This window comes from Protomyctophum bolini (genome assembly GCF_963924005.1).
Source record: "Protomyctophum bolini genome assembly, chromosome: 19".
Classification (NCBI taxonomy): domain Eukaryota; kingdom Metazoa; phylum Chordata; class Actinopteri; order Myctophiformes; family Myctophidae; genus Protomyctophum; species Protomyctophum bolini.
The window spans coordinates 35,242,346-35,266,671 of NC_137880.1; the positions used below are offsets into that span (position 1 = coordinate 35,242,346).

The 24,326-nt window shown below is 44.8% G+C and overlaps 1 protein-coding gene across 1 annotated transcript in view; it reads right to left on the reverse strand.

The window, feature by feature from the left end:
* LOC308334701 (afadin-like) overlaps positions 1–24,285 on the reverse strand; it is a gene marked incomplete at its 5' end in the record, with an annotated part of 103,344 nt that extends 79,059 nt beyond the window's left edge. The window contains 9 exon segments of the mRNA XM_080791505.1: positions 958–1,043; positions 1,944–2,013; positions 6,942–7,195; positions 8,381–8,475; positions 14,341–14,487; positions 17,133–17,235; positions 19,048–19,205; positions 24,021–24,181; positions 24,269–24,285. Coding sequence (XP_080647631.1) covers positions 958–1,043; positions 1,944–2,013; positions 6,942–7,195; positions 8,381–8,475; positions 14,341–14,487; positions 17,133–17,235; positions 19,048–19,205; positions 24,021–24,181; positions 24,269–24,285 — 1,091 coding nt within the window.
* Between the last annotated feature and the right edge of the window lie 41 nt (positions 24,286–24,326).

Consider the following 24,326-nt stretch of genomic DNA (forward strand, 5'->3'; position numbering starts at 1 on the left):
GATGGGGAGGAGGAGGGGAGGAGGAGGGTGGACGTGAAGGGGAGGAGGGTGGTCTCTGGTCAACCAGTGAACCAGGTGAGGATGGGGATGGGGAGGAGGAGGGGAGGAGGAGGGTGGACGTGAAGGGGAGGAGGGTGGTCTCTGGTCAACCAGTGAACCAGGTGAGGATGGGGATGGGGAGGAGGAGGGGAGGAGGAGGGTGGACGTGAAGGGGAGGAGGGTGGTCTCTGGTCAACCAGTGAACCAGGTGAGGATGGGGAGGAGGAGGGGAGGAGGAGGGTGGACGTGAACGGGAGGAGGAGGTCTCTGGTCAACCAGTGAACCAGGTGAGGATGGGGAGGAGGAGGGGAGGAGGAGGGTGGACGTGAAGGGGAGGAGGTCTCTGGTCAACCAGTGAACCAGGTGAGGATGGGGAGGAGGAGGAGGGGAGGAGGGTGGACGTGAAGGGGAGGAGGAGGGTGGTCTCTGGTCAACCAGTGAACCAGGTGAGGATGGGGAGGAGGAGGGGAGGAGGAGGGGAGGAGGGTGGACGTGAAGGGGAGGAGGAGGGGAGGATGGGGAGGAGGGTGGACGTGAAGGGGAGGAGGGTGGTCTCTGGTCAACCAGTGAACCAGGTCTGCGTTCAGCCTGCTGTCCACAGACGCCATGCCGCTCTAACGGTCGAACCCACACCTGCCTAGTGTACGCCATTGCTGTGTGTAGACGGACTACTGACCTCAACGTCTACGTGAGCTACAGTGTGGAGTGTATTAGCAAAGTAAAGGAATGCCGGTGTTCCGGTGACAAGGTTGTCCCTGCACAGAAATGGACAAGGTTGTCCCTGCACAGAAATGGACAAGGTTGTCCCTGCACAGAAATGGACAAGGTTGTCCCTGCACAGAAATGGACAAGGTTGTCCCTGCACAGAAATGGACATGGTTGTCCCTGCACAGAAGTCCAGAGTTTTAAAGCACAGACCTGCCGTCCTGCTCTCCTCTGATCATGGGTTTGACCATGCCTCTCTCGCTGCCATTGGGACGTTCCATCTCCAGCTTCCCTGAGCTCTGCACCCACACACACACACACACACACATACACAGTCACAGTCACAGTAAACACGGTTACGTTTCCATGGTGATTCTAAAATTACTCTCCATGTGATGTGAGCACCGCGCTCTGACTTTAGGTGCGTTACCCGTTCCGAAACGTTTGTCCTCTGTTAAAAAATGAAATAAATATTTTTAACTGAAGTCTTGGTGTGTGTGTGTGTGACCCACTGCCGTTATTCATTTGATTCTTAAATTACTCCCATGGTTCTGTGTACTATGTACTATGTATTACTATGTACTATTCATCAAATTTAGAGGCCCTCATCTATGGAACTCCCTAGATGCCTCACTTAAATCCTCATTATCCTTGCCAATATTCAAAAAACATCTAAAGAAATATCTTATTTTTTCGTCTCTGTAGATTACATGTTTTACCTTAATGTGTTATATTTTCTTTTGTGTGTTTGTTGTTGTATTGTTTATTTCCGTTTTCTGTGCAGTCTGTGTTTTTATTTTCTTTACTGCACAGCTGCCCCCCTTTGACAACTTGTAGATTTATGTACCGTTCTTTATGAACTTTTAATCTTTTAAACCAATAACCTCTTCCTTCAGGAAAGGATTCCATATACAGTAAGCCTATAAGGCTTCTTCCTTTCCTTGAATTATTGTTTCTTTGATATGTTTTTTGTACATTTATTTGTACTATATGCTAAATAAATAAACCTAAAACCTAAAACCTATGTACTGTAACTCTATATTTCACAGTTTCATGGTTTCAATCATTCCAAAGTCTTCATTTTTCAAGATGCAAATGACTATACAGTATCCTGTGTGCACAATGCAAACAGAGAGCAGGAATTAAAATTGTGTGTGTGTGTGTGTGTGTGTGTGTGTGTGTGTGTGTGCGCGCGTTACCTTGCTGGTGGGAAGGGCCGCCCCACTGTGGATGTCTCCGTGAAGATCAAAGGTGGTCTCTGGTACACTCCTGTAGGAGAGGAGAGACGAAAAAGAAGAAGATTCTAGCTCAGCAAACGTCACTATGGAGCACACAACAAGACACTAAAGCTGCATGCAGCTTACGTACAGACAAAGACAGACACCATAACGCCATGAGGGGAGATGGAATTGCAACACACTGTACACGGTGAATGAATGCTCTCACACGCACGCACGGAACTACGCACCACTCTCGTCACGACTACGCATGCCAGTGGTAACAGGGAATGACAGTACACTATACTGTAGACAGTGGGGAGAGTTGTTTATCTGTATGAGGGATTGTTTTTCAAGAGGCTTTCGTTTACTCACATACCCTGGCAGTGACAAAAGGACACCGATGTGACATGCTCACACACACACTCACACACACACACACACTTCCTGCTCTCCCCTGAAGTGTGAATGGCACCTATTGACTGCATTTATTGTAGCTGACTGATGCAGTCCTGCCCCCTTTCAGAACGACGAGTGGCCCAGGAAATAATTCCCCGTTAATTTTCTCCATAGGCTTTTCAAAAAGTATTTATTTAAAGGCGTTTTTACGCCACAGACAAAGCCAACTGGAGGAGTTGTGACAAATCATGACAATGAACACAATGTTTTGGGCCGACCAAATAATTAGTACGTAAGAAGAAAAACAAAACAAAAAGTGTTGTACACTGCCTTTATTTTCTTCTTTCTAATTATTTGATCAGCCCAAAACATCGTCATGATCATGAACGTCATGATTTGGCGCAACTCCAGTTTGGCTTTGTCCGCGGCGTAAACGTCTTTAAATAAATACTTTTTGAAAAGCCTATGGGGAAAATGAATGGGGAATTATTTCCTGGGCCACTCGTCATTCTGAAAGGGGGCGGGACTGCGACGCTCTATAGGCTGAATTACAGACAAAAATCAATACACTCCATTGAGCTTTTCCAATACAATGGGTCAATCAAACACTGGGTTAAATGGACCAGGGGTGAATAAAAACAATTGGCTAGCTGTGTAAATCATCAACATCTTACAGTACAAGTTCATGTGTGTAAATGTGTGTTTTTTAATTCACCGACGAATTCACCGACGAATGTAACTTATGTTACTGCCTGAAATAATGTGCCAACGTTGATTTTCACGGGACACACTTTCGTTTTCAGCCATCTGTATATTTTTTCCAAGGGTATATGTATATAGTGCAATATATTTGGTCTGTTGTTTCCAAATGGCAACCGTCAGAAATATCAGCCTACAATTATCCCATTCTGGTGTTCGCACCATGTCATGCTTTAGCTATTGAAAAATAGCAGATCTACAAGCTCATAGCGCGCCACCGAGTGGCGCGCTATGAGCTTGTAGGTCTGCTATTTTTGAAAAATCGAAGAGCGACTGACATTTTTAGAATCTGATCTCAGGTCAGAATGGGTTAATCAGACCAGTGTGTGTCCAGTGGAAACCTCGTATGAATCTGATCTCAGGTCAGAATGGGTTAAACCCCCAAATATGGATTCATAGAGGAGTGTTCTGGTGTTGGTCCATAACATTAGACCGCCTCGCTGTGGGTGGAGCAGTGTGGTTGAGTGTTCTGGTGTTGGGTCCATAACATTAGACCGCCTCGCTGTGTGGGTGGAGCAGTGTGGTTGAGTGTTCTGGTGTTGGGTCCATAACATTAGACCGCCTCGCTGTGTGGGTGGAGCAGTGTGGTTGAGTGTTCTGGTGTAGGTCCATAACATTAGACCGCCTCGCTGTGGGTGGAGCAGTGTGGTTGATGACGGCTGCTCCAACTTCTCCGTCACACATTTGGGAGGATTCCCTTCCCTTCCCTTCCCTTAACCCATTTTGACCTGAGATCAGATTCATACGAGGTTTCCACTGGACATACACTGGTCTGATTAACCCATTCTGACCCGAGATCAGATTAAAAAAAAATTCAGTTGTTCTTCGATTTTTCAAAAATAGCAGACCTACAAGCTCGTAGCGCGCCACTCGGTGGCGCGCTATGAGCTTGTAGATCTGCTATTTTTCAATAGCTAAAGCATAACATGATGCTATAACACCAAAATGAGTTCCCGTTCAGAATGAGTTAAAATCCCTCTCCCTCTCCTTCAGTCCATTCCACATTTATCCTGTTGCATTCCCAACTATTATGGTTTGTCTCTCCAACCACTAATGCATTCTCTTTACGACTATTGCTATCTGTCTACGTTTGGTTACTTTCCCAAACCTCTTTCCCCACCCTCTCTCTCTCTCTCTCTCTCTCTCTCTCTCTCTCTCATGCATAATCCATAGTGTGTGGTGGTGAGGACATGCTAGTTTTCACGCTGGATTATGTCACTGTGCCACTAAACAAATTCAATAAATAAATGGGAGGCGAATGACTAAAACCAATCGATGAATGGAGTGGAGAGAGAGAGACGGCCTAGTCCTAGTGCTTTACCACAACAACAGCCTGGAGGAGGTCAAATCACAGGCTATGACGAACAATCAGTAAAAATAAAATAATAAAATCTATCTAAAAAACTCTCTATCTGTCATGGCAAAGGACAAATGCACACGCAATACAAATATATAAACAGTGAGTGAATTGACGGCGTTCTCATTTGCTGAGGTTTTTCTAAACAGCATTTTTTTCTTTTTTTTACCCACAAGAAGTCAATAGTCTAAATAAAAAAACAGATGTTACGCCTCCAATGAAACCGTTTTCCCTTAACCCAAGTCCATTAGTAAATATCTAGCGTTTCAGCCGCTTGTGAAAAGAATTACTTACGGAACAGTGCGAGTACAGTAAGTACACACACACACTTCTCAGGTCCTCTCATTTGCCGGGTTCCATGTGCTTTTATAAAGTGGCGAGTCCTTTGCCAGCGACAGCGGAGTAATTTAGCGTATATTATGGCAGGAACACCGGCCGGCTCCCAGGATCGTACAACACGTTCACATCTCCCTTTTCCTACAGTATGTCTCGTCTCGTTCGCCCCGTGTTCAGTCTACTGTACGGGACCAAGCCGTCACTCTCAGTCACACCACAATCAGCCAGTGACATCCTCTCTCTCTGTGTGTGTGTGTGTGTGTGTGTGTGTGTGTGTGTGTGTGTGTGTGTGCGTGTGCGTGCGTGCGTGCGCGTGTGTACGTACGTGCGTGCAGGACACACCCCAGACCATGCTGATCAGATTAGAGGGCCTTGGTTCTTGAAAGCCATAACTCCAAACCTCCTCTCTCTCTCTCTCTCTCTCTCTTCTTCTCTCCTCCTCCTCCTCCTCCTCCTCTCTGCCTAACCCTCAAACCTCTCCTCTTTTTCTATCCCTCCCACCTCTCTCTCTTCTCCAAGTCTCTCTTCTCTTCTCTTCTCTCTATACAGCCTTCTCTGCCTTCCCTCTACAACAGGGGTCTATACAGCCTTCTCTGCCTTCCCTCTACAACAGGGGTCTATACAGCCTTCTCTGCCTTCCCTCTACAACAGGGGTCTATACAGCCTTCTCTGCCTTCCCTCTACAACAGGGGTTTATACAGCCTTCTCTGCCTTCCCTCTACAACAGGGGTTTATACAGCCTTCTCTGCCTTCCCTCTACAACAGGGGTTTTCAGAACCAAGAACCACCACCTAGGGGTGCACCATTAAGTAATTATTATGACCGATATCCCATCTCCGATTCCGATATTATACAGAGTACCACAATGGAAACAAGCCTCTCTACCACCACCCTGACTATCTGAAATAATTAAATATTGACAGGTAATATTGACAGACTTTGTTTAATTTGTTAATTTGAGGTGAATTAAATCAAGCCCTTAACAGTCAGTAATTTAACTGACATATTATGCTAGTGGTCCGGCGCTATTCCTTTCCCATGGTCGCCCTTACTCTGTTCTCTTAATATGGGAACGTTTCCTAATAGACTCAACCAGTCAGTGATGCATGAACCCCTCACACACAGCCACAACTCTGCACACAAAACACTCCTGACCACACACACACACACACACACACACACACACACACACACACACACACACACACACACACACACCTACCTACCTACCAACCACACACACTTCAAAGGCACTCACACACCCAAACCTATCCAACCGATCCTGCAAAACAGCGTTGTTTTTGGCAGCAAATTTCTATTTTAGTTTTAGTCATAAGTCTTTGGACTGAAAGTTTCAGTCGACTAAATGTCATAAGATTTTAGTCGACTAAATCTACAGTTGATCTAATCGACTAAAATGTATTTTGGGTGGGTCTTGATGCCGTCGAAATGAGTGTTTTTACAGCCGATCTACAAGCTCACAACTTGTAGCTTGTAGATCAGCTATTTTCAGCATGCAACCAAGTGTAAAATTACTTATACCGGATCTCTTGTCCACTATAGTCCCTTCCTAACATTTTAGTCTAGTTTTTATTTGTCGATGAAATCGTCAGTATATTTAGTCTTAGTTTTAGTCATCGTAGCTTTAGTTTTCATTTAGTTTCCATTTGTTTTTGTCAGTGAAAAAATCACACCTGTGTGAACCGAGTGGTGCAACCCCCCTCCTCTCTCTATCTCTCTCTCTCTCTCTCTCTCTCTCTCTTTCTGCTCCGTCAGATTAGCTTTATTATGGATATCAATCCGCGTCACTGAGAACTATTTTTTCATTATTATTTAGGCTCGGCCTTTCCTTCTTTAGCGAACCTAGACAGTCAGAAGTGGATTTGCGTCCAGCAGGTGGCAGCCATGTCACATACTTCTGTCGTTCCAATTTCACGCATGCGCACACCACTCGTACAAACAGGTACACGGACATTGAATGCTGGTTGTAGGAGTGGTTGCACCACTCAAAAAGGTAGTCGACGAACATTTTTCGTCTTAGTTTTTAGTCGACGAAAACAACACTGCTGCAAAACACACACACACACACACACACACAATGTGCCCCTCCCGTCCCGTCCCCATCTCACCCAGACTTGTGTCTCCCTCTCATCATGGAGTTGGGGTCCCGCTTGCCCCCCCCCTGGTCGTACGCGGGGTCCACGAACTTGAAGACGTGGGCGGAGCCGAACTGGAGGGTGGAGCCGGAGCGCAGCACGGTGGTCTCCGTGACGCGCACGCCGTCCACGAAGGTGTCGGCGTCCTGGCCGCGCGGCGTGACGGTGACCAGGCCCTCGCTGTGCATCAGGTTACAGTGGTGAGGCAGGACGCCCGGGCCAAACAGCTGCACGCACACACACACACAGTAATGGTTAACCCATTCTGACCTGAGATCAGATTCATACGAGGTTTCCACTGGACACCACACTGGTCTGATTAACCCATTCTGACATGAGATCAGATTCTAAAAATGTCAGTCGTTTTTCAAAAATAGCAGACCTACAAGCTCGTAGCGCGCCACTCGGTGGCGCGATACGAGCTTGTAGATCTGCTATTTTTCAATAGCTAAAGCATGACATGATGCTAATACCAAAACGGGTGCCCGGTCAGAATGGGTTAACACATTTGATCTCGTCCTGATTAATTAATTGCGCGACTTGATGCGTTTGATATCGCTATAAGATTGCTTTGCTATTTTCCTTTTTTTTTTAAAACCGCTCTGGTTGCTGTGCACAGCGTTCTACGGCGCTATCCGTGGTTTTTAACTAATCGGCGATACTTCGGAGGTCTTTTCTGATTGTCCGGTGAGCGCCATGGGAACATTGGCGTTTTCTAGAGCAAGGATGGACCTCATTTTTCAGAAATAAATGAATGAATACGTTTTGAAAATGCTAGTGTCGGTGTCAAACGTAATGAACCCGGCAGGGATACAGAACTGGGTGGCATGATTTTAAAATGTTACAATCCAAATGTTTCTGAAAATGTCCTTAATTACTGAATTCAACTGCACGTCTTGTGTTTATACCAGCAAGGACACTGTTCTGCACCAAAAGTACTAGTGATGCACCGAATATTCGTCCGCAGAATATATTCGGCAGAAAATGGCTAAAAATGCATTTTCGGCCTATTCGGTTTCGGCCCAAATAGGCAGAAAATATATCACCGAATAGTGTATGCAATTAATGCATTCAAAAGAGCTGAATAAATGTTTTATGGACCCATAATAGTGATTATTATTTAAGTTAAGTTTTACCATAACCATTTATTTTGCCATAAATCAGGTAGCTTTAAGGTACGGCTATGACAGCAATGGTAGGAAAAAAGATGTATATTATTAATCATATTCGGATATTCGGTATTCGGTTTTCGGGCCAACTGTTTCCTATATTCGGTATTCGGTTTCGGCCAAGAATTTCAATTTCGGTGCATCCCTAAAAAGTACTTTGAGCGAGACGCTGGACATTTGTAAAGTGGATCTGGTTAAAAGTCAAACAGAATCATTGAATGAAGCGACGTATAGCTACTGTACCTGGATGGCTCCCTCGTCCGTGCAGTCGGAGCCCACCTCGGTGATACTGTGCTGGAGACGGTACAACTTTGGTTTGTCCCGAGAGTCTGATCCATCTGAACCAACCAACACAACACAACATGTACTGGAGTCAGTACTGGCCTGGGTACATTCTGACAGACTAACATATACTGGAGTCAGTACTGGCCTGGGTACATTCTGACAGACTAACATGTACTGGAGTCAGTACTGGCCTGGGTACATTCTGACAGACTAACATATACTGGAGTCAGTACTGGCCTGGGTACATTCTGACAGACTAACATGTACTGGAGTCAGTACTGGCCTGGGTACATTCTGACAGACTAACATGTACTGGAGTCAGTACTGGCCTGGGTACATTCTGACAGACAACCATATACTGGAGTCAGTACTGGCCTGGGTACATTCTGACAGACAAACATATACTGTAGTCAGTACTGGCCTGGGTACATTCTGACAGACAACCATATACTGGAGTCAGTACTGGCCTGGGTACATTCTGACAGACAAACATATACTGGAGTCAGTACTGGCCTGGGTACATTCTGACAGACAAACATATACTGGAGTCAGTACTGGCCTGGGTACATTCTGACAGACAACCATATACTGGAGTCAGTACTGGCCTGGGTACATTCTGACAGACTAACATATACTGGAGTCAGTACTGGCCTGGGTACATTCTGACAGACTAACATGTACTGGAGTCAGTACTGGCCTGAGTACATTCTGACAGACAAACATATACTGGAGTCAGTACTGGCCTGGGTACATTCTGACAGACTAACATGTACTGGAGTCAGTACTGGCCTGGGTACATTCTGACAGACTAACATATACTGGAGTCAGTACTGGCCTGGGTACATTCTGACAGACAGCATATACTGGAGTCAGTACTGGCCTGGGTACATTCTGACAGACAACATATACTGCAGTCAGTACTGGCCTGGGTACATTCTGACAGACAGCATATACTATAGTCAGTACTGGCCTGAGTACATTCTGACAGACAGCATATACTATAGTCAGTACTGGCCTGAGTACATTCTGACAGACAGCATATACTGGAGTCAGTACTGGCCTGGGTACATTCTGACAGACAGCATATACTATAGTCAGTACTGGCCTGAGTACATTCTGACAGACAGCATATACTGGAGTCAGTACTGGCCTGAGTACATTCTGACAGACAAACATATACTGGAGTCAGTACTGGCCTGGGTACATTCTGACAGACAACATATACTATACACACACACACACACACACACACACACACACACACACAAAAGCGCATCAGATGATTGACATGTCGTCATCATTATAGTACTTGATGATTTTTAGTAAACCATTTGTTTAGTAAAAAGCAAAGCAGCAGATTAGTTCTCAAAAGAGGAAAGAAGTTTAAAACCGGAAAAAACACTAGTGATTTTGAAAGAAATGTCAACCATGGCAGTTCAAATAAGCCTATATTACGTACTGTACAGCCCTATATGACCCTCTGAAAACATAAATCAAAGTTATAAATCAATCCCTGACAGCTGGCCGCATAAACATACGGTTTAGTGGACTTAAATGAACATAATAGTGGTTTGCATGATGTATGTGTAGCCCAGCGCTGACAGATAAATGTTTCATAATTCCGGCTTTCCCGAAACCCAAACAGGTTCTCAGAGGACCAATTTGTTCCATACAATGTGTTTGTTCGCTTTCTCTCCCCAATGATAGAATTATTGTCCTTCCTCGCTCCATTCGTCCCCATTCCACCTCGCCGTACTTTGTTTCGGCAAGAAGTACAGCTTAACACAATTTGATCTGGGAACGATTCGACAAATGTCTTCTAAATCCTGACAGTTTTCTGAAAAACCCATGTTTTTCTATATCAGTGGTTCTCAAACTATTTTAAGTTCATCGATTGGTTCAAGGAGCCCCAGAATTATCTTTAAAGGAGAATTCCATGCTAGAAGGCTTTCTTACCTTTATTTGTAGTTGTTACGTTACGTTCCCCACCAAAGAGGTCCAGGTGTTATTTTGTGCAAAAGTGCATTGTTGGCTATTTCTCCCTAATATAAGCCCTCAATGGGTGTTGGTTTTTTTGTGCTAATTTGCTTATTTCCATCGAGATAAGTAGTAAAGTGTGCCGCTTGGGATACTATTTACATTATGATAAGAGGTTATATAAAAAGAGATGGAAATAAGCGAATTAGCACCCCAATGCCCCATTCAATTCAATGCAATTCAATTAAATTATGGTAGGGGAAATAGCCAATAATGCGCTTTTTGCACAAAATAACACCTGGACCTCTTTGGTGGGGACGTAACAACTACAAACAAAAGGTATAAGAAAGCCTTCTAGCTTGGAATTCTCCTTTAAACACTGGGGACAATCCCCACTCAAACCACACCCCCTGCCAGGACAACCAGCCAATCAGAAGCAGCTAGACATAAGGACACGGGAGAGAACAGAGAGAGAGAGAGAGGTCAGGAGTGGTTAATGGTTTACCTTCGTGGTGGTGATAAGCGTAGTAGGCATAGTGATTCCCTCGCCCTAGGCAGACAGGCAGACAGGCAGGTAGGAAGGTAGGTAGGTAGGAGCACACATGCAGAGTAGGGCCACACACACACACACACACACACGTGTGACGCACGCACACACACACCATGCCGTAAGAAGGCGGGGGAGGACACACACACGCACGCACACACACACACACACAGCAGAGGGTGAAAACGCAGCATAGAAGGAGGAAAAAATGCAGCATACCATATACCCGTTAATTCCACACACACACTCACACACACACACACTCACACACGCACGCACACACACACACATAGCAGAACCACCACTTCAACGTCCCCTGGTGGCAGGTTTTCCCAAAGCCAGTAAAGCAGTCAGTCAACCTGACGGTATAGATGAAGTATAGCAGATTGACAGAGGGGGGGTTAGTGCAGGAGGCTGGAAGAACACGCTGGGCGCGCTGGGTTCCCAAAACCATTTTTAGTGCTTTCAGCTTTGTCTCGTTTTTACCGTTAGTTAGTGGTAAAGTAAAGCACTGAGTCGTGTTTGGGGAAACCAGCAGGCATACGTTTTAATTAAAAGGGAACTATACATACAGGACGGTAAAAAGGAGGGGGTAAGGATCAGTGGCAGAAAACAAGCTGTTATAAGAGCTGGAGGAGAAAGGGGGTTGAGCGAGGCCGTTTTGGGTTTTTTTTTTTTTTTTGCAAGGTCCAGGCGTCTCACTAAACGCAAAAAACTCGCAAATAATAATAACTCCTCTCTCTGCAGTTGACAAATTGACTCTGTACCTTTTTGTTTTAAATATTGGACCACATGTGGGCAAAAATCAGAAATAGAAATCCTGGACAAAAGAGCAATTTGTGAAATGCTCAGAGGTGCGTTCGTTTCGTTCACCACCAAGGAGGGCAACGCTGTACGACAGCGAGGAAATAATTCATCTTAACACAAGTTCCAAGTGAATGCACCCCAAGAGAGAGAGAGAGAGAGAACAGAAAAGGACACCCAAGGGCATTGCATGGGGGCAGAGTAGGCACTGGGTCCAAAGTGAGCTATTCTTCTGAATCTACACACAGTCTAGTCCAGTAATAATGTAATTTGACCTCAAACTAATTGCAAAAAAACCAAACTCAGCTGATTTTGTATCTTACATATGTCCTGAATAACATACAAAAAGTTGCCTGACATTTTCTGAGGGGAAAGTGTTGAAAAATAACGGCCATAGCCACTTGTGTGGCTATGGCCACAAATGTGCTGACCTCATCACATTTGTGATGACGGCTATGGCCGTTATTAGCCCAAGGAGTGTTTTTATGCAAAACTAATGCTTGGAATGGACTCAGCATCATGAAAACACCCTAGTTTGACATGTCACATGCTACTTAAAGCAAAAGGAAAATTTGAAATTATTTGCCTTATATAGGATGTCTATGGTGGCCATTACTGTACAGGCCATTTTCAACACTTTCCCCTCAGACAATTTCAGGCAATGTTTTGTATGTTTTTCAGGACATAATGTAAGATACAAAATCAGCTGAGTTTGGTTTTTTTGCAATTAGTTGGAGGTTGACCCCTTTTTTCCCATATAATGCCTGTACTAGTCCAGACCTACGGCTACAACACAGACTTCACACACAATGCCAGAGCATCAGGTGAACCTGCATCTTTGTCCACAACAACAACTCGCTGCAGTGTCTCGACGGAAAGGAAGAATCTTTCAGTTGTAAAAAACACCTTGATCCTTTTCTGACGTCGTCGTTTGTGACTCTGTCAGACCTTCAGATACCACTTTCTGTCAGTGAGTCCAAATCCAATGGTTCAGTTATTGCTACTGTTAGACGGATGATGGGTTATTGGTTTACTAATGATTTATATGAATTTGTGTTGTTCTTGCTTACTGTAAATTTGCTCTGGATTAAGAACATCTGCTAGATTGCCTAAATCGCTATTATATTTTACAACACCTTCTAAACTCTGCTTTTAGATTCTATATAAGGTTCATTACAATTCTTATTACTAATATAGATGTCTGAAATAGAGGTATCCTCTGGGTGTGTGGAGTGTGTGTTGCAGCAGGAAGTGTCCACTCACCTTGGTAGACACAGGACAGGTGACTAGTGTAGTGGCTCCCCAAGTGGGGTGTGGGGACCCCCAGGGGTCCGTGAGGGAGTTCCAGGGGGTCCCCATCAGCTAAATGATAGTTTGGAACCTAAAGGACCCTTGTGGGTCTGTAACTCTGAGAGTGTACAAATGGAACCAAATGGACATGTACACTCTCAGAGTAAAATTAACATTGATTTTACAATATAAAGTGGGGGTCCCAGAGATAGAAATGCTATTAAATGGGGGGTCCGTAGACTAATGCATGTAAAACTGTGGGAGTCCTTTAAATTAAACGGGTTGAGAATCACTGCTAAATCTTCTCGTATGGGGGGGTCCCTGGCATGTATTTTCAAATGGGGGTCCGCTGGCTAATTAGTGTCAATTTGGGGGTCCTTGACGTGAATACGTTTGGGAACCACTGTGTCTAGTGTAATAATAACTGCAGCGACACTGCCTCCTGGTGGTCACTGCACTAATACTCACCACTACAACACATACAGCGGAAGCTGCATACTTTGATCCGAGTGCGTCTGTGCGCCTGTGCGTGTGTGTGTGTAGAAGCAGGGTCCTACCGGGGCTGAGCTCCACTAGGTAGGGTTGTGTGTGTATATAGAAGCAGGGTCCTACCGGGGCTGAGCTCCACTAGGTAGGGTTGTGTGTGTATATAGAAGCAGGTGACCTACCGGGGCTGAGCTCCACTAGGTAGGGTTGTGTGTGTATATAGAAGCAGGGTCCTACCGGGGCTGAGCTCCACTAGGTAGGGTTGTGTGTGTATATAGAAGCAGGTGACCTACCGGGGCTGAGCTCCACTAGGTAGGGTTGTGTGTGTATATAGAAGCAGGGTCCTACCGGGGCTGAGCTCCACTAGGTAGGGTTGTGTGTGTATATAGAAGCAGGGTCCTACCGGGGCTGAGCTCCACTAGGTAGGGTTGTGTGTGTATATAGAAGCAGGGTCCTACCGGGGCTGAGCTCCACTAGGTAGGGTTGTGTGTGTATATAGAAGCAGGTGACCTACCGGGGCTGAGCTCCACTAGGTAGGGTTGTGTGTGTGTGTATATAGAAGCAGGTGACCTACCTGGGCTGAGCTCCACTAGGTAGGGTTGTGTGTGTGTGTATATAGAAGCAGGTGACCTACCTGGGCTGAGCTCCACTAGGTAGGGTTGTGCGTGTGTGTATATAGAAGCAGGTGACCTACCGGGGCTGAGCTCCACTAGGTAGGGTTGTGTGTGTGTGTATATAGAAGCAGGTGACCTACCGGGGCTGAGCTCCACTAGGTAGGGTTGTGTGTGTGTGTATATAGAAGCAGGTGACCTACCTGGGCTGAGCTCCACTAGGTAGGGTAGTTTCTCTGGAGGAAGAGACCCGTCCAGAGGCTTCCCTCGCTGGGCCTTGTCCTCTGCCTTCCTGCCCTTCTTGCTCTGGTAGTCTGGAGGTCTCTTCTTCAGCTGGAACACCAAGGCTCCTGGTGCACGCACACACACACACACACGCACACACACACACACACACACACACACACACACACACAGTCAAACACACTTCAAGCTTACTGGAAAGGTGCCACGTTGTACAATGCTATTATCGTTACTCGGCTCCCTAGAGTTCCTAAATGGTTCTGCTGAGAACGACCACTTGTCCATGAAATAGAGCAGGAGTAGGCAACCTTTGGCACTGGTGCCAACCTTGGCATTAAGGAGGGTGATCACTGGCATACTGGCATTAAAAAAAAAAAAAACAATTACAGGTAAATAAACAATTTTTAAAAAATTGTCAAATAAATGAATTCATTCATATTTGTATGTAAATTACATCCTGCACATCATTGTACATTCATTAAAACTCTGAACTCTGACTGGGGGAGGGAGATAGGAGGCCTATGCTCTGAGTCTAATGATCATTATAACAATGTGAAAATATTTAACAAGGGAAAAGGTTATATTCGTGGACAATCAAAACATGTTGTGTCATTAAAGTGACACACTGACTATCCAGAAACTAAAAACATGGCACTTTGTTTCAAAACGGTTGCAGCCCCCTGAAATAGAGGGTCATTTCCACAGCCCACTACTGTATCTCACATAGCTAATAAGTTGTGCTATTTAACAGAGCAGTGGGTTTTCAACCAATGGGCCCGGCGGAGACCACCACCAGTGGTCCTTGAGGGGGTTCCAGGTGGTTCCCCCAGCTAAATGGACCAAATGGACCCTTATTATAGAGATGTTCATGGTACCAAATCAATACAACAAAATCTCACCCAATGAACCTGAAGGAACAAAACATTCCGTTTTGGTTCTGCATGTGGCTAAATCTCATCAAATGGTGGTCCGACCGTGGCTCAAATGCCGAGTACATGACGGGCCTTCCTTTGATATGAAAAGGGCTGGAAACCACTGTTTTAGAGCAACAGTTTGCAGTCCTGAAACAGTGGGTTTGGAGTGGGCTCGCTAGCTTGACAAGATTCCCCAATACCTTTTACCATATCGTTTTGGATCCAACCATGCATAAAATAAGGTATTTAATCAACAAACCAGGGAGACTTTAAGTTGAGTGTCGGATTCGGTACATAGGAAAAACGTGGCTTGATCCGTTGTATGAAAATGTGTTAATCCATTTTGTACGGGATTAACTCTGTTTTAAGCATTATGTTATACTTTAGCTATTGAAAAATAGCAGACCTACAAAGCTCGTAGCGCGCCACTGCGAGCTTCTAGGTCTGCTATTTTTGAAAGATTGTGAAAATGCGGCACAAATCTTTGAATATATATATATATATATTCTTTCAGAAGACTTTTTTTTTATTTCGACGTCAGGCCTAAATGTGTTAAAGCCATGAGTCTCTTTGCTACACAGGGTTTTATCTGAATCTATCCTAACCCATTCTGACCGGGAACCCATTTCGGTGTTAGCATCATGTCGTGCTTTAGCTATTGAAAAATAGCAGATCTACAAGCTCATAGCGCGCCACCGAGTGGCGCGCTACGAGCTTGTAGGCCTGCTATTTTTGAAAAATCGAAGAACGACTGACATTCATTAGAATCTGATCTCAGGTCAGAATGGGTTAATCAGACCAGTGTGTGTCCTAGTGGAAACCTCGTATGAATCTGATCTCAGGTCAGAATGGGTTAAACACACAATGTGTGGCGGGAACCCTTGTGGAAGTAACTACAGTACAGCATCCCTGTTGGTGTATGGTATGGTAATGGCAGGATTACGCCAGTAGGGGGAAGCAGAGACGAGGAGAAGCAGAAGTTAAATGATGGTGCCTTTTCCAGCAGCTGGCTTTAAGGTGTGGCTGGGTCATAAATGGTGAGGGAGGGAAGACACGTCCCAAACAAACAGAAACCCCACAAACAAATAGAAACCCGACAATCCTGAGGCTTCCATAAACAAGAGACAAATTGAAGACTATGCAAAGGATTATGTATTATTACAGAAGGAGGGGAGGACACTGGGGAAGCACTGACACGTCTTCTGCCTTTTATTAGGTGCTAGTAAACAGAAGGACTAAGGTTTCGACCTAGGCTGTCTTCATCAGAGTCAAGTCCATAAACAAGAGACAAACTGAAGACTATGCAAAGGATTATATATTATTACAGAAGGAGGGGAGGACACTGGAGAAGCACAGACAGTCAGACAGAACACTTATTTTCTGTGACACAGACACGTCTTCTGCCTTTTATTAGGTGCTAGTATACAAAAAACGACTAACGTTTCGACCTATGCCGTCTTCATCAGAGTCAAGTCCATAAACAAGAGACAAACTGAAGACTATGCAAAGCATATATATTATTACTATAATATTGGTAACCATTAAGTGGTTCCTTCATTGACCGGAGGGGTCGCCCCAGGGGTCTAACTTGGTCCTCTTCTTTTTTCCCCATTCTACACCAAATGTCTGCAGTCTATAAGCTCACAACAAGTCGCATGGTGCGCTTAATGCAGATTGGCTAGTTTTTCTGAATGTTTGCCTGAGAATAGGGATGTTAGGATTCATGTGGTCAAGTAAAAACTAACTAGGTATGTATGTATACACACTACATTTTACATTAACACTGTGTGTGCGTGCGTGTGCGTGTGTGTGTGTGTGTGTGTGTGCGCGTGCCTGACCTCTGTCAGCAGGCCAGTCTCTGAAGATCTTCAGTGGACACTCGGAGTCATCCAGGATAACTGTGTTCGTATACAGCGTCTCTTTACCCGCCTTCTCGTCTTGCTGCGGGAGCGAAAAATAGTGCACAACAACATCAGACAAAATGAACAATTTCACAAACAAGAACACGATATATATATGCAGAAAGAAGAAGCCTGTGGCAGGCTTATCTGGTGCATCTCAGAGGCAGGACGGGTAGCAAGAGGACGGAAGGCACTGGAGCAACTCAAAGGCAGTTTAAGCCCTTTTGGTGTTAGCATTATGCTATGCTTTAGCCATTGAAAAATAGTAGATCTACAAGCTCATAGCGCGCCACCGAGTGGCGCGCTACGAGCTTGTAGGTCTGCTATTTTTGAAAAATCGAAGAAGAACGACTGACATGGAAACATAGCGTTTTTCAGAAAACTGTCATTTTCAAACAGACATTTTTAGAATCTGATCTCAGGTCAGAATGGGTTAAAGATCTAGAACGGTCCGACTCTCCATCATTTAGCTGGGGACAAGAGTGAGCGTGTAGATCACACACGCCATCGTGTGTGTGTGTGTGTGTGTGTGTGTGTGTGCGCTCGCGCAAAAAATAAACAGTAAGGTCTCTTGGGGGCTTTTGATCCGATTGGCTCCCGAGTACAACTTGCGTCGTTTTGTTGCGATTGGTTACAGCTGGTGTCTGTCAAAGAGATGGGAGACGGGGGCAGCATGACTGGACACACACACACACACACACACAGAGAGCATCTGCTGCTACCGCATGGCACTTTGTATGATGGCAATTGAATTACATTTCTCCAAAGGTCTGCATGCTAAATACATTCCTGCAACTGCAATCTGTTGGTGTGTGTGTGTGGGGGGTAGAGGAAGCAGCACCCATAAACACCATGTAATTGTATTAAAAGCATTCTTGGCATAACCCCCCCCCACCTTGGCTGTTACCACAGCGATGTGGCCAATGATGACTGTTTGACGTACAGTCCATTGTGTGGTTCTGTGTGCTTCCTCACAAAGAAAGGGCCAGACCTTTTCACTTCCACAACTCACTGCATGGGGGCTCCTTCAATTGCACCCAGAGCTCTCTCTGTGTGTGTGTGTGTGTGTGTGTGTGTGTGTGTGTGTGTGTGTGTGTATGTGCGTGCGTACGTTAGTGCGTGCTGCCACTGTAAACTAGTTATTGTGAGTTAGATGGAAGTGGCAGCTTCCAAGTGACACATTTTCACTCACCGGCGGTATGACGTGATGTTCAGGTTGCGGCCAATGTTTAATTTCCTCTGTGGGAAGGATGTGAGGCAACGACATCCAACTTCGCCCGTTTTTTATTAACCCTTTCCCTGCGATTCGAGAGTTTGCCCCCGAGTTATGTTTTTTAATTGTTTAATCCACGTTTGTAATCAGTTTTTTAAGTCATACGGTCAAAATCCACCAGGACAGAATGGGATATGAGACGCGTTTTGATCGCTTGCCCTGGAAAAATGACTGATCATCAACTTCCCCGTTCAACCGGATCAGCTTTTGTTTTGGTTCTCCTTCAAAATAAGACGCTCGCGTGGCGGAAAAGCTTCAAGGCGTGAGAGATTATAAACTATGAACTTAAACCTTGGCAGAGAAAGAGCAAACATCTTAACCCATTCTGAACGGGAACCCATTTTGGTGATGGCATCATGTTATGCTTTAGCTATTGAAAAATAGCAGATCTACAAGCTCATAGCGCGCCACCGAGTGGCGCGCTACGAGCTTGTAGGTCTGCTATTTTTGAAAAATCGAAGAACGACTGACATTTTTTAGAATCTGATCTCAGGTCAGAATGGGTTAATCATCAGACCAGTGTGTGTCCAGTGGAAACCTCGTATGAATCTGATCTCAGGTCAGAATGGGTTATATTACCCGTGCGATGCAGTACTCTCTGGGGTTCTCCTTCTCCAGGCCGTACTTCTCCAGGGCCTCCACCACGGCGAAGTCCGCCGTGTCCGTGGTGGACAGCAGCATGGTCTTATAGGGGATGTTGGGCTTCAGACTGTCTGCGTAGATCCTCAACGTTCCTCCTGGAGACAGAGAGACAGAGAGACGGAGAGACAGAGTGAGGACGGCAAGGATATATTATTGAATTCTACAACAGGTCGTTTCGAGGAAGCAATCTGATTAGTCTAGGAAAATTGGCCTCAGATCCTGTGCAGCAGGGGCGTGGCCCAGTGCGTTGCGTTTCAAATGAAATGCGAATCAAAAGACAGGAGCGGGTTCCACATGGAGTGGGTGCTACATCTAAATAAGACGGAAGGGAAACAATTGCTCCTTGAGCGGTGGTGGCCTACTACAATTCAATTTGGAATTGGATTCCTTTCGGACTATTTTCATGGTATGCACAGTGCTTCAGACCGGAAAGGGGAGTGTCCGCTCAGATTCTGAGCGCAACGTACTTCCCTCACAGGGATACGTTCCTTTTTTCCCAGAAGTTCCTTTTTTCTCGCCCGCCTAGTGGCGGAAAATAAAACTTCTGGGAACTCAGATTACAATCCGATTGGTTTGAAACGGCCTTCTAGCCGTGGGTTGAACCAGCACCGTTCAACACCTAATCAAAACAAATAATTCAGCTGCTCTGTTCTCCCAGGGCGCTAGCAAACTCGGTGGCTAGGCTAGCTAGTTTATTGGGACATTTGTGGTCGTAGTGACTACATCCGTTTTTTTTTTCAGCGATTTTCTTAGTTTTAAGGGTAACTGTTGTAGAATTGCAATATTACACTTGAGGGTGTGGTTTAACCCGATTATTGCCACTTCAGTGATGCTTGCGGAACTCGACTTCGTCTCGTTTCCTGAGACCGCATCAATGTCGTGGCAATGATCACGTTAACCCACACCCTCTCGTGTAATGTTGCTTAAATATCCAAGTATGCAGTATGTAATGAATTATAAGTCACAGTACAGAATACACTGTTAAAGTAGAGTATACTGTATTAACCCATTCTGAACGGGAACCCGTTTTGGTGTTTAGCGTCATGTTATGCTTTAGCTATTGAAAAATAGCAGATCTACAAGCTCATAGCGCGCCACCGAGTGGCGCGCTATGAGCTTGTAGGTCTGCTATTTTTTGAAAAATCGAAGAACGACTGACATTTTTAGAATCTGATCTCAGGTCAGAATGGGTTAATCAGACCCAGTGTGTGTCCAGTGGAAACCTCGTATGAATCTGATCTCAGGTCAGAATGGGTTAAGTGTACATCATAGGGCAGACAGAAAGAAACTCTCAGATCACACGTAGCATGCTATCACACGTAGCATGCCACCGCAACATCTTAGGCCTGAATCATACTTTGTTGTGCAAACCGGTGTTCCATGCTGAAAATGTCAGATCTGCAAGATCACTGTGCTTTACAATGAGACACATTGTGAGCTTGTAGATCTACGGGACAACCATTCTACGACCAAGTTTAAATCAAACTTTTAAGTTATGCAATGTTTTTTTCTCTTTAACCCATTTTGGGGCGGGAACCCCTTTTGGTGTTTTAAATATTATGTTATAATTTAGCTATTGAAAAATAGCAGATATAGAAGCTCATAGCGCGCCACTGAGTGGCGCGCTACGAGCTTGTAGGTCTGCTATTTTTTGAAAGATTGTGAAATTGTGGCGCAAATTTGGAATATATATATTTTTTTTTCAGAACTAATGTTTTTAACTTCTGGGAGGGTCCTTGGAACAACATATTTTCAGACGGGGGTCGGAGGCCAATTACATATAATTTTTGGGGTCCTTGACATGAAATATTGAGCACCACTGATATAGTAACATAGGTATTTCAGAAAACAGATTTTTTTTTAATTTTGACGTCAGGCCTAAATGGGTTAATAAAATATCCCCATCCACATGGAACATTTGAGATCTTTCCCCCCCCCCCCCCCCCACACAGGAGAACAACAAAATCATACACTCATAGCAGAGAGATGCTATGAGAGTGAGAGAGCACCCAAAGAAACGCGTAGCCACATTTATACTTTGTCAAACGGCCGTGTTGCTCAATTAAACAGCAACTGAAAGTAGTATAAACTGGCCCCATGTCACAGCTGTGAAGTCACATTTCCAAAAAGTTCAGTTTTCACTGTCTTTTTACACAGCAAAAAGGAAAACAGCATTTTCAAAAGAAATCGAGTAGTATACGTTTTCAAAAAGGTTTGGTGACCCAAAACACCAAACGCAAAAAACTGAAAGAGTAAGCTGTAATTAATAATAATAATAATAAAATAAAATAAAACTGAATGTGTATCCTCAGTTCCAATGAAAACATTTAACTTCAAAACGCAGCCTTGCTTTAAGTGTTTTTAAACAGAATTTTTTAGAGCACTTTTCACATCTCCATATTACACACAGCAGTTTAGAAATGTGCATGGTATGGCGTTCCGAAGAGACAGGTTGCGAGGGGGGGGGGGCAGGCAGTGTCCCTCTCAGAAAAGACAGATTGCAAATGGACCGTTACTCTGAGACAGTGGACAGTGTCCCTCTGAGACACAGGTTGCCGGGGACAGCATCCCTCCGAGACACAGGCTGAAGGAGACAGTGACCCTCTGGGACACAGACTGCAGGGACAATGTCCCTGTGAAAGACAGGAGTGCACATTGGGGACAGACAGGGAGGAGTCGTGTCACTTAGAAGACAACTATAATGTAAGTAAGCAGTTGGGTCGGGATCACGTTTTTTTTTTTGCCACCGATCCGATTACGATCATTTTAATTTTGAGCATCTGCCGATACAGATTTTTCCCGATCCGATATTTATATTTATAGAACACGTTTATGCCATATCACAACAGTACAATATCCAATATCCAGTCTAATGTCATGATATGGATATGATATTGATACTAGGGATGTCCCGATCCTGATCCGATCATTTGAAAATGTCGCGATCGGCCCCCGATTCTCCGATCACCCGGTCCGATCGGGACAACCCTAGTAAGCAGGTGATCCTTTCTGCTGTCCTTATTGGCCAAGACTCGCCCATCTCAACAGGCACTTCCTGGTTAACCCATTCTGACCGGGAACCCATTTTGGTGTCAGCATCATGTCATGCTTTATCTATTGAAAAATAGCAGATCTACAAGCTCATAGCGCGCCACCGAGTGGCGCGCTAAGAGCTTGTAGGTCTGCTATTTTTGAAAAATCGAAGAGCGACTGACATTTTTTAAAATCTGATCTCAGGTCAGAATGGGTTAATCAGACCAGTGTGTGTCCAGTGGAAACCTTGTATGAATCTGATCTCAGGTCAGAATGGGTTAAATAAATGGGAAAAAATACATACATAATGGGCATTGATTCAGTCAGTGTGGTGCTCCAGGATCCTACCGAACGCCTGGGGGGTACAGGGGGGGGGTTTGACCTTGGGGCCTGTATGTCATGTTGTGGTTGGACCCATAGGGACTACAAACAAACAACACAATTCTCTTTGTACTCAAGCCGGCGCACACACACACACGACGGCTGCGGTACCGGTTGGCCCATACTGTGTGTTCTCAGAGTGGAATCGGTGGCAGCAGTTCATATACGACCGGCCGGTCTCGTCTCACTTTGTTCTGCTGACTTTGCGCAGAGAGGAAATGTCTAATTCTGTGCTTTTGCGTCAGTGTCAGAAATTATCGCCTTTAGTAAAAAAAAAAATCCCACAACACACACAAACAGTGTTCTGTGGTGGAGGTTCGCTGCATAGGAGAAAGAAAAGCCAAGAGGAAACCCATTTGAAACGCCATGACACACAAATAGTGTTTTGAAATGGAAACCAGCCTCATTGTCTGACCACATTGTCCATGTAGTTTTGTCTGAGAGAGAGTGATAGGGTTAGTGTGTCTCTCTGTCCAGCTAACTCATGTATTTATATACAGCATATGTGTATAGATGTGTGTGTGTGTGTGTGCGCGCCCGTGCGCGAGTGTGTGTGTGTGTGTGTGTGTTAGATAATGTTATTTGGGTAATTGAGTCACAGCGAGTTACCCACTAAACACACAGTCCCTGTGAACGCCTCCTCACTGGTGGGGATATTTATGGCCGTCTGTCTCACTTTTTGTTTTCTGTTTTTCATAGCCAGCTAGAGTGTGTGTGTGTGTGTGTGTGTGTGTGTGTGTGTGTGTACGTGTGTATGTGTTTGCGTGCGCACGTGTGAAACCAACAGCCACCAACTCACACATACACAGTACAGAAATCTGAAAATAAAAAAAGTATGTAAATGTCGTTACAGACAGTGGCGATGGTACTTGATAATGTTGACTTGAATATTGTGATGTTTCCACAATATCATGGATGAAAATATTGTATACTGTGATATTTTTGGCAGGGCGACATTGCAATTAGAATGTTTGGGATATTGCCCAAGCAAACAGCAAATTTTTCAGTCATAGTTTTTCTTGAATAGTTTTTAGTCACATTTTAGTCACCTGAAATACTTTAAGTGGTTAGTTTTAGTAGACTAAATCTACAGTTCATTTAGTCGACTAAAATGTATTTTGGCGGGCCGCGATGCCGTCGTAATAACGGCTGATTTTACACTTGCTGACAATAGCCGATCTATCGCAGCTATATTGTGTGTGGCGTCGCAGGTATTTTCAGCATGCAAACCAAGTGTAAAATGACGTATATTATACCGGATCTCTTGTCCACGAGTCAAATATTTTTTCCGTCTTAGTCGATTAAAAAAAAAAAAAAAAAGTTTCTGAAAGATTTGAAGCACATTTTAACGATTTTTCTAAAAATAGCAGACCTACAAGCTCGTAGCGCGCCACTCGGTGGCGCGCTACGAGCTTGTAGATCTGCTATTTTTCAATAGCTTAAATTATAACATGGCTAAAAATCGACTAAATCAAACCAAAAACACAAACACACACCAGAATCGGGCCGCCCGTCGTTGCTCTTGAACTCCTGCATCCGTTTCTCCAGTTTCTGCTGCCGTCGCCTCTTCATCACCACCTCTGGGTTGGAGATGGTTCTGGTGAAGCTGGTCTCGGGCATGTCTTTGTACACCTCTGCTGCCAGGCGGCTGTTCTCCCTGCAATAATAATAAAACACAGGAAACATTCAGAGAGACGGGTGGGGTGCGTGCTCGGGTGACGATTAAAGTTATATAGAGAAGTACTTTGTGATAAGAGTCATAGGAAGAATAAACACAATCTACAGAATACCGCCCTCGGCTA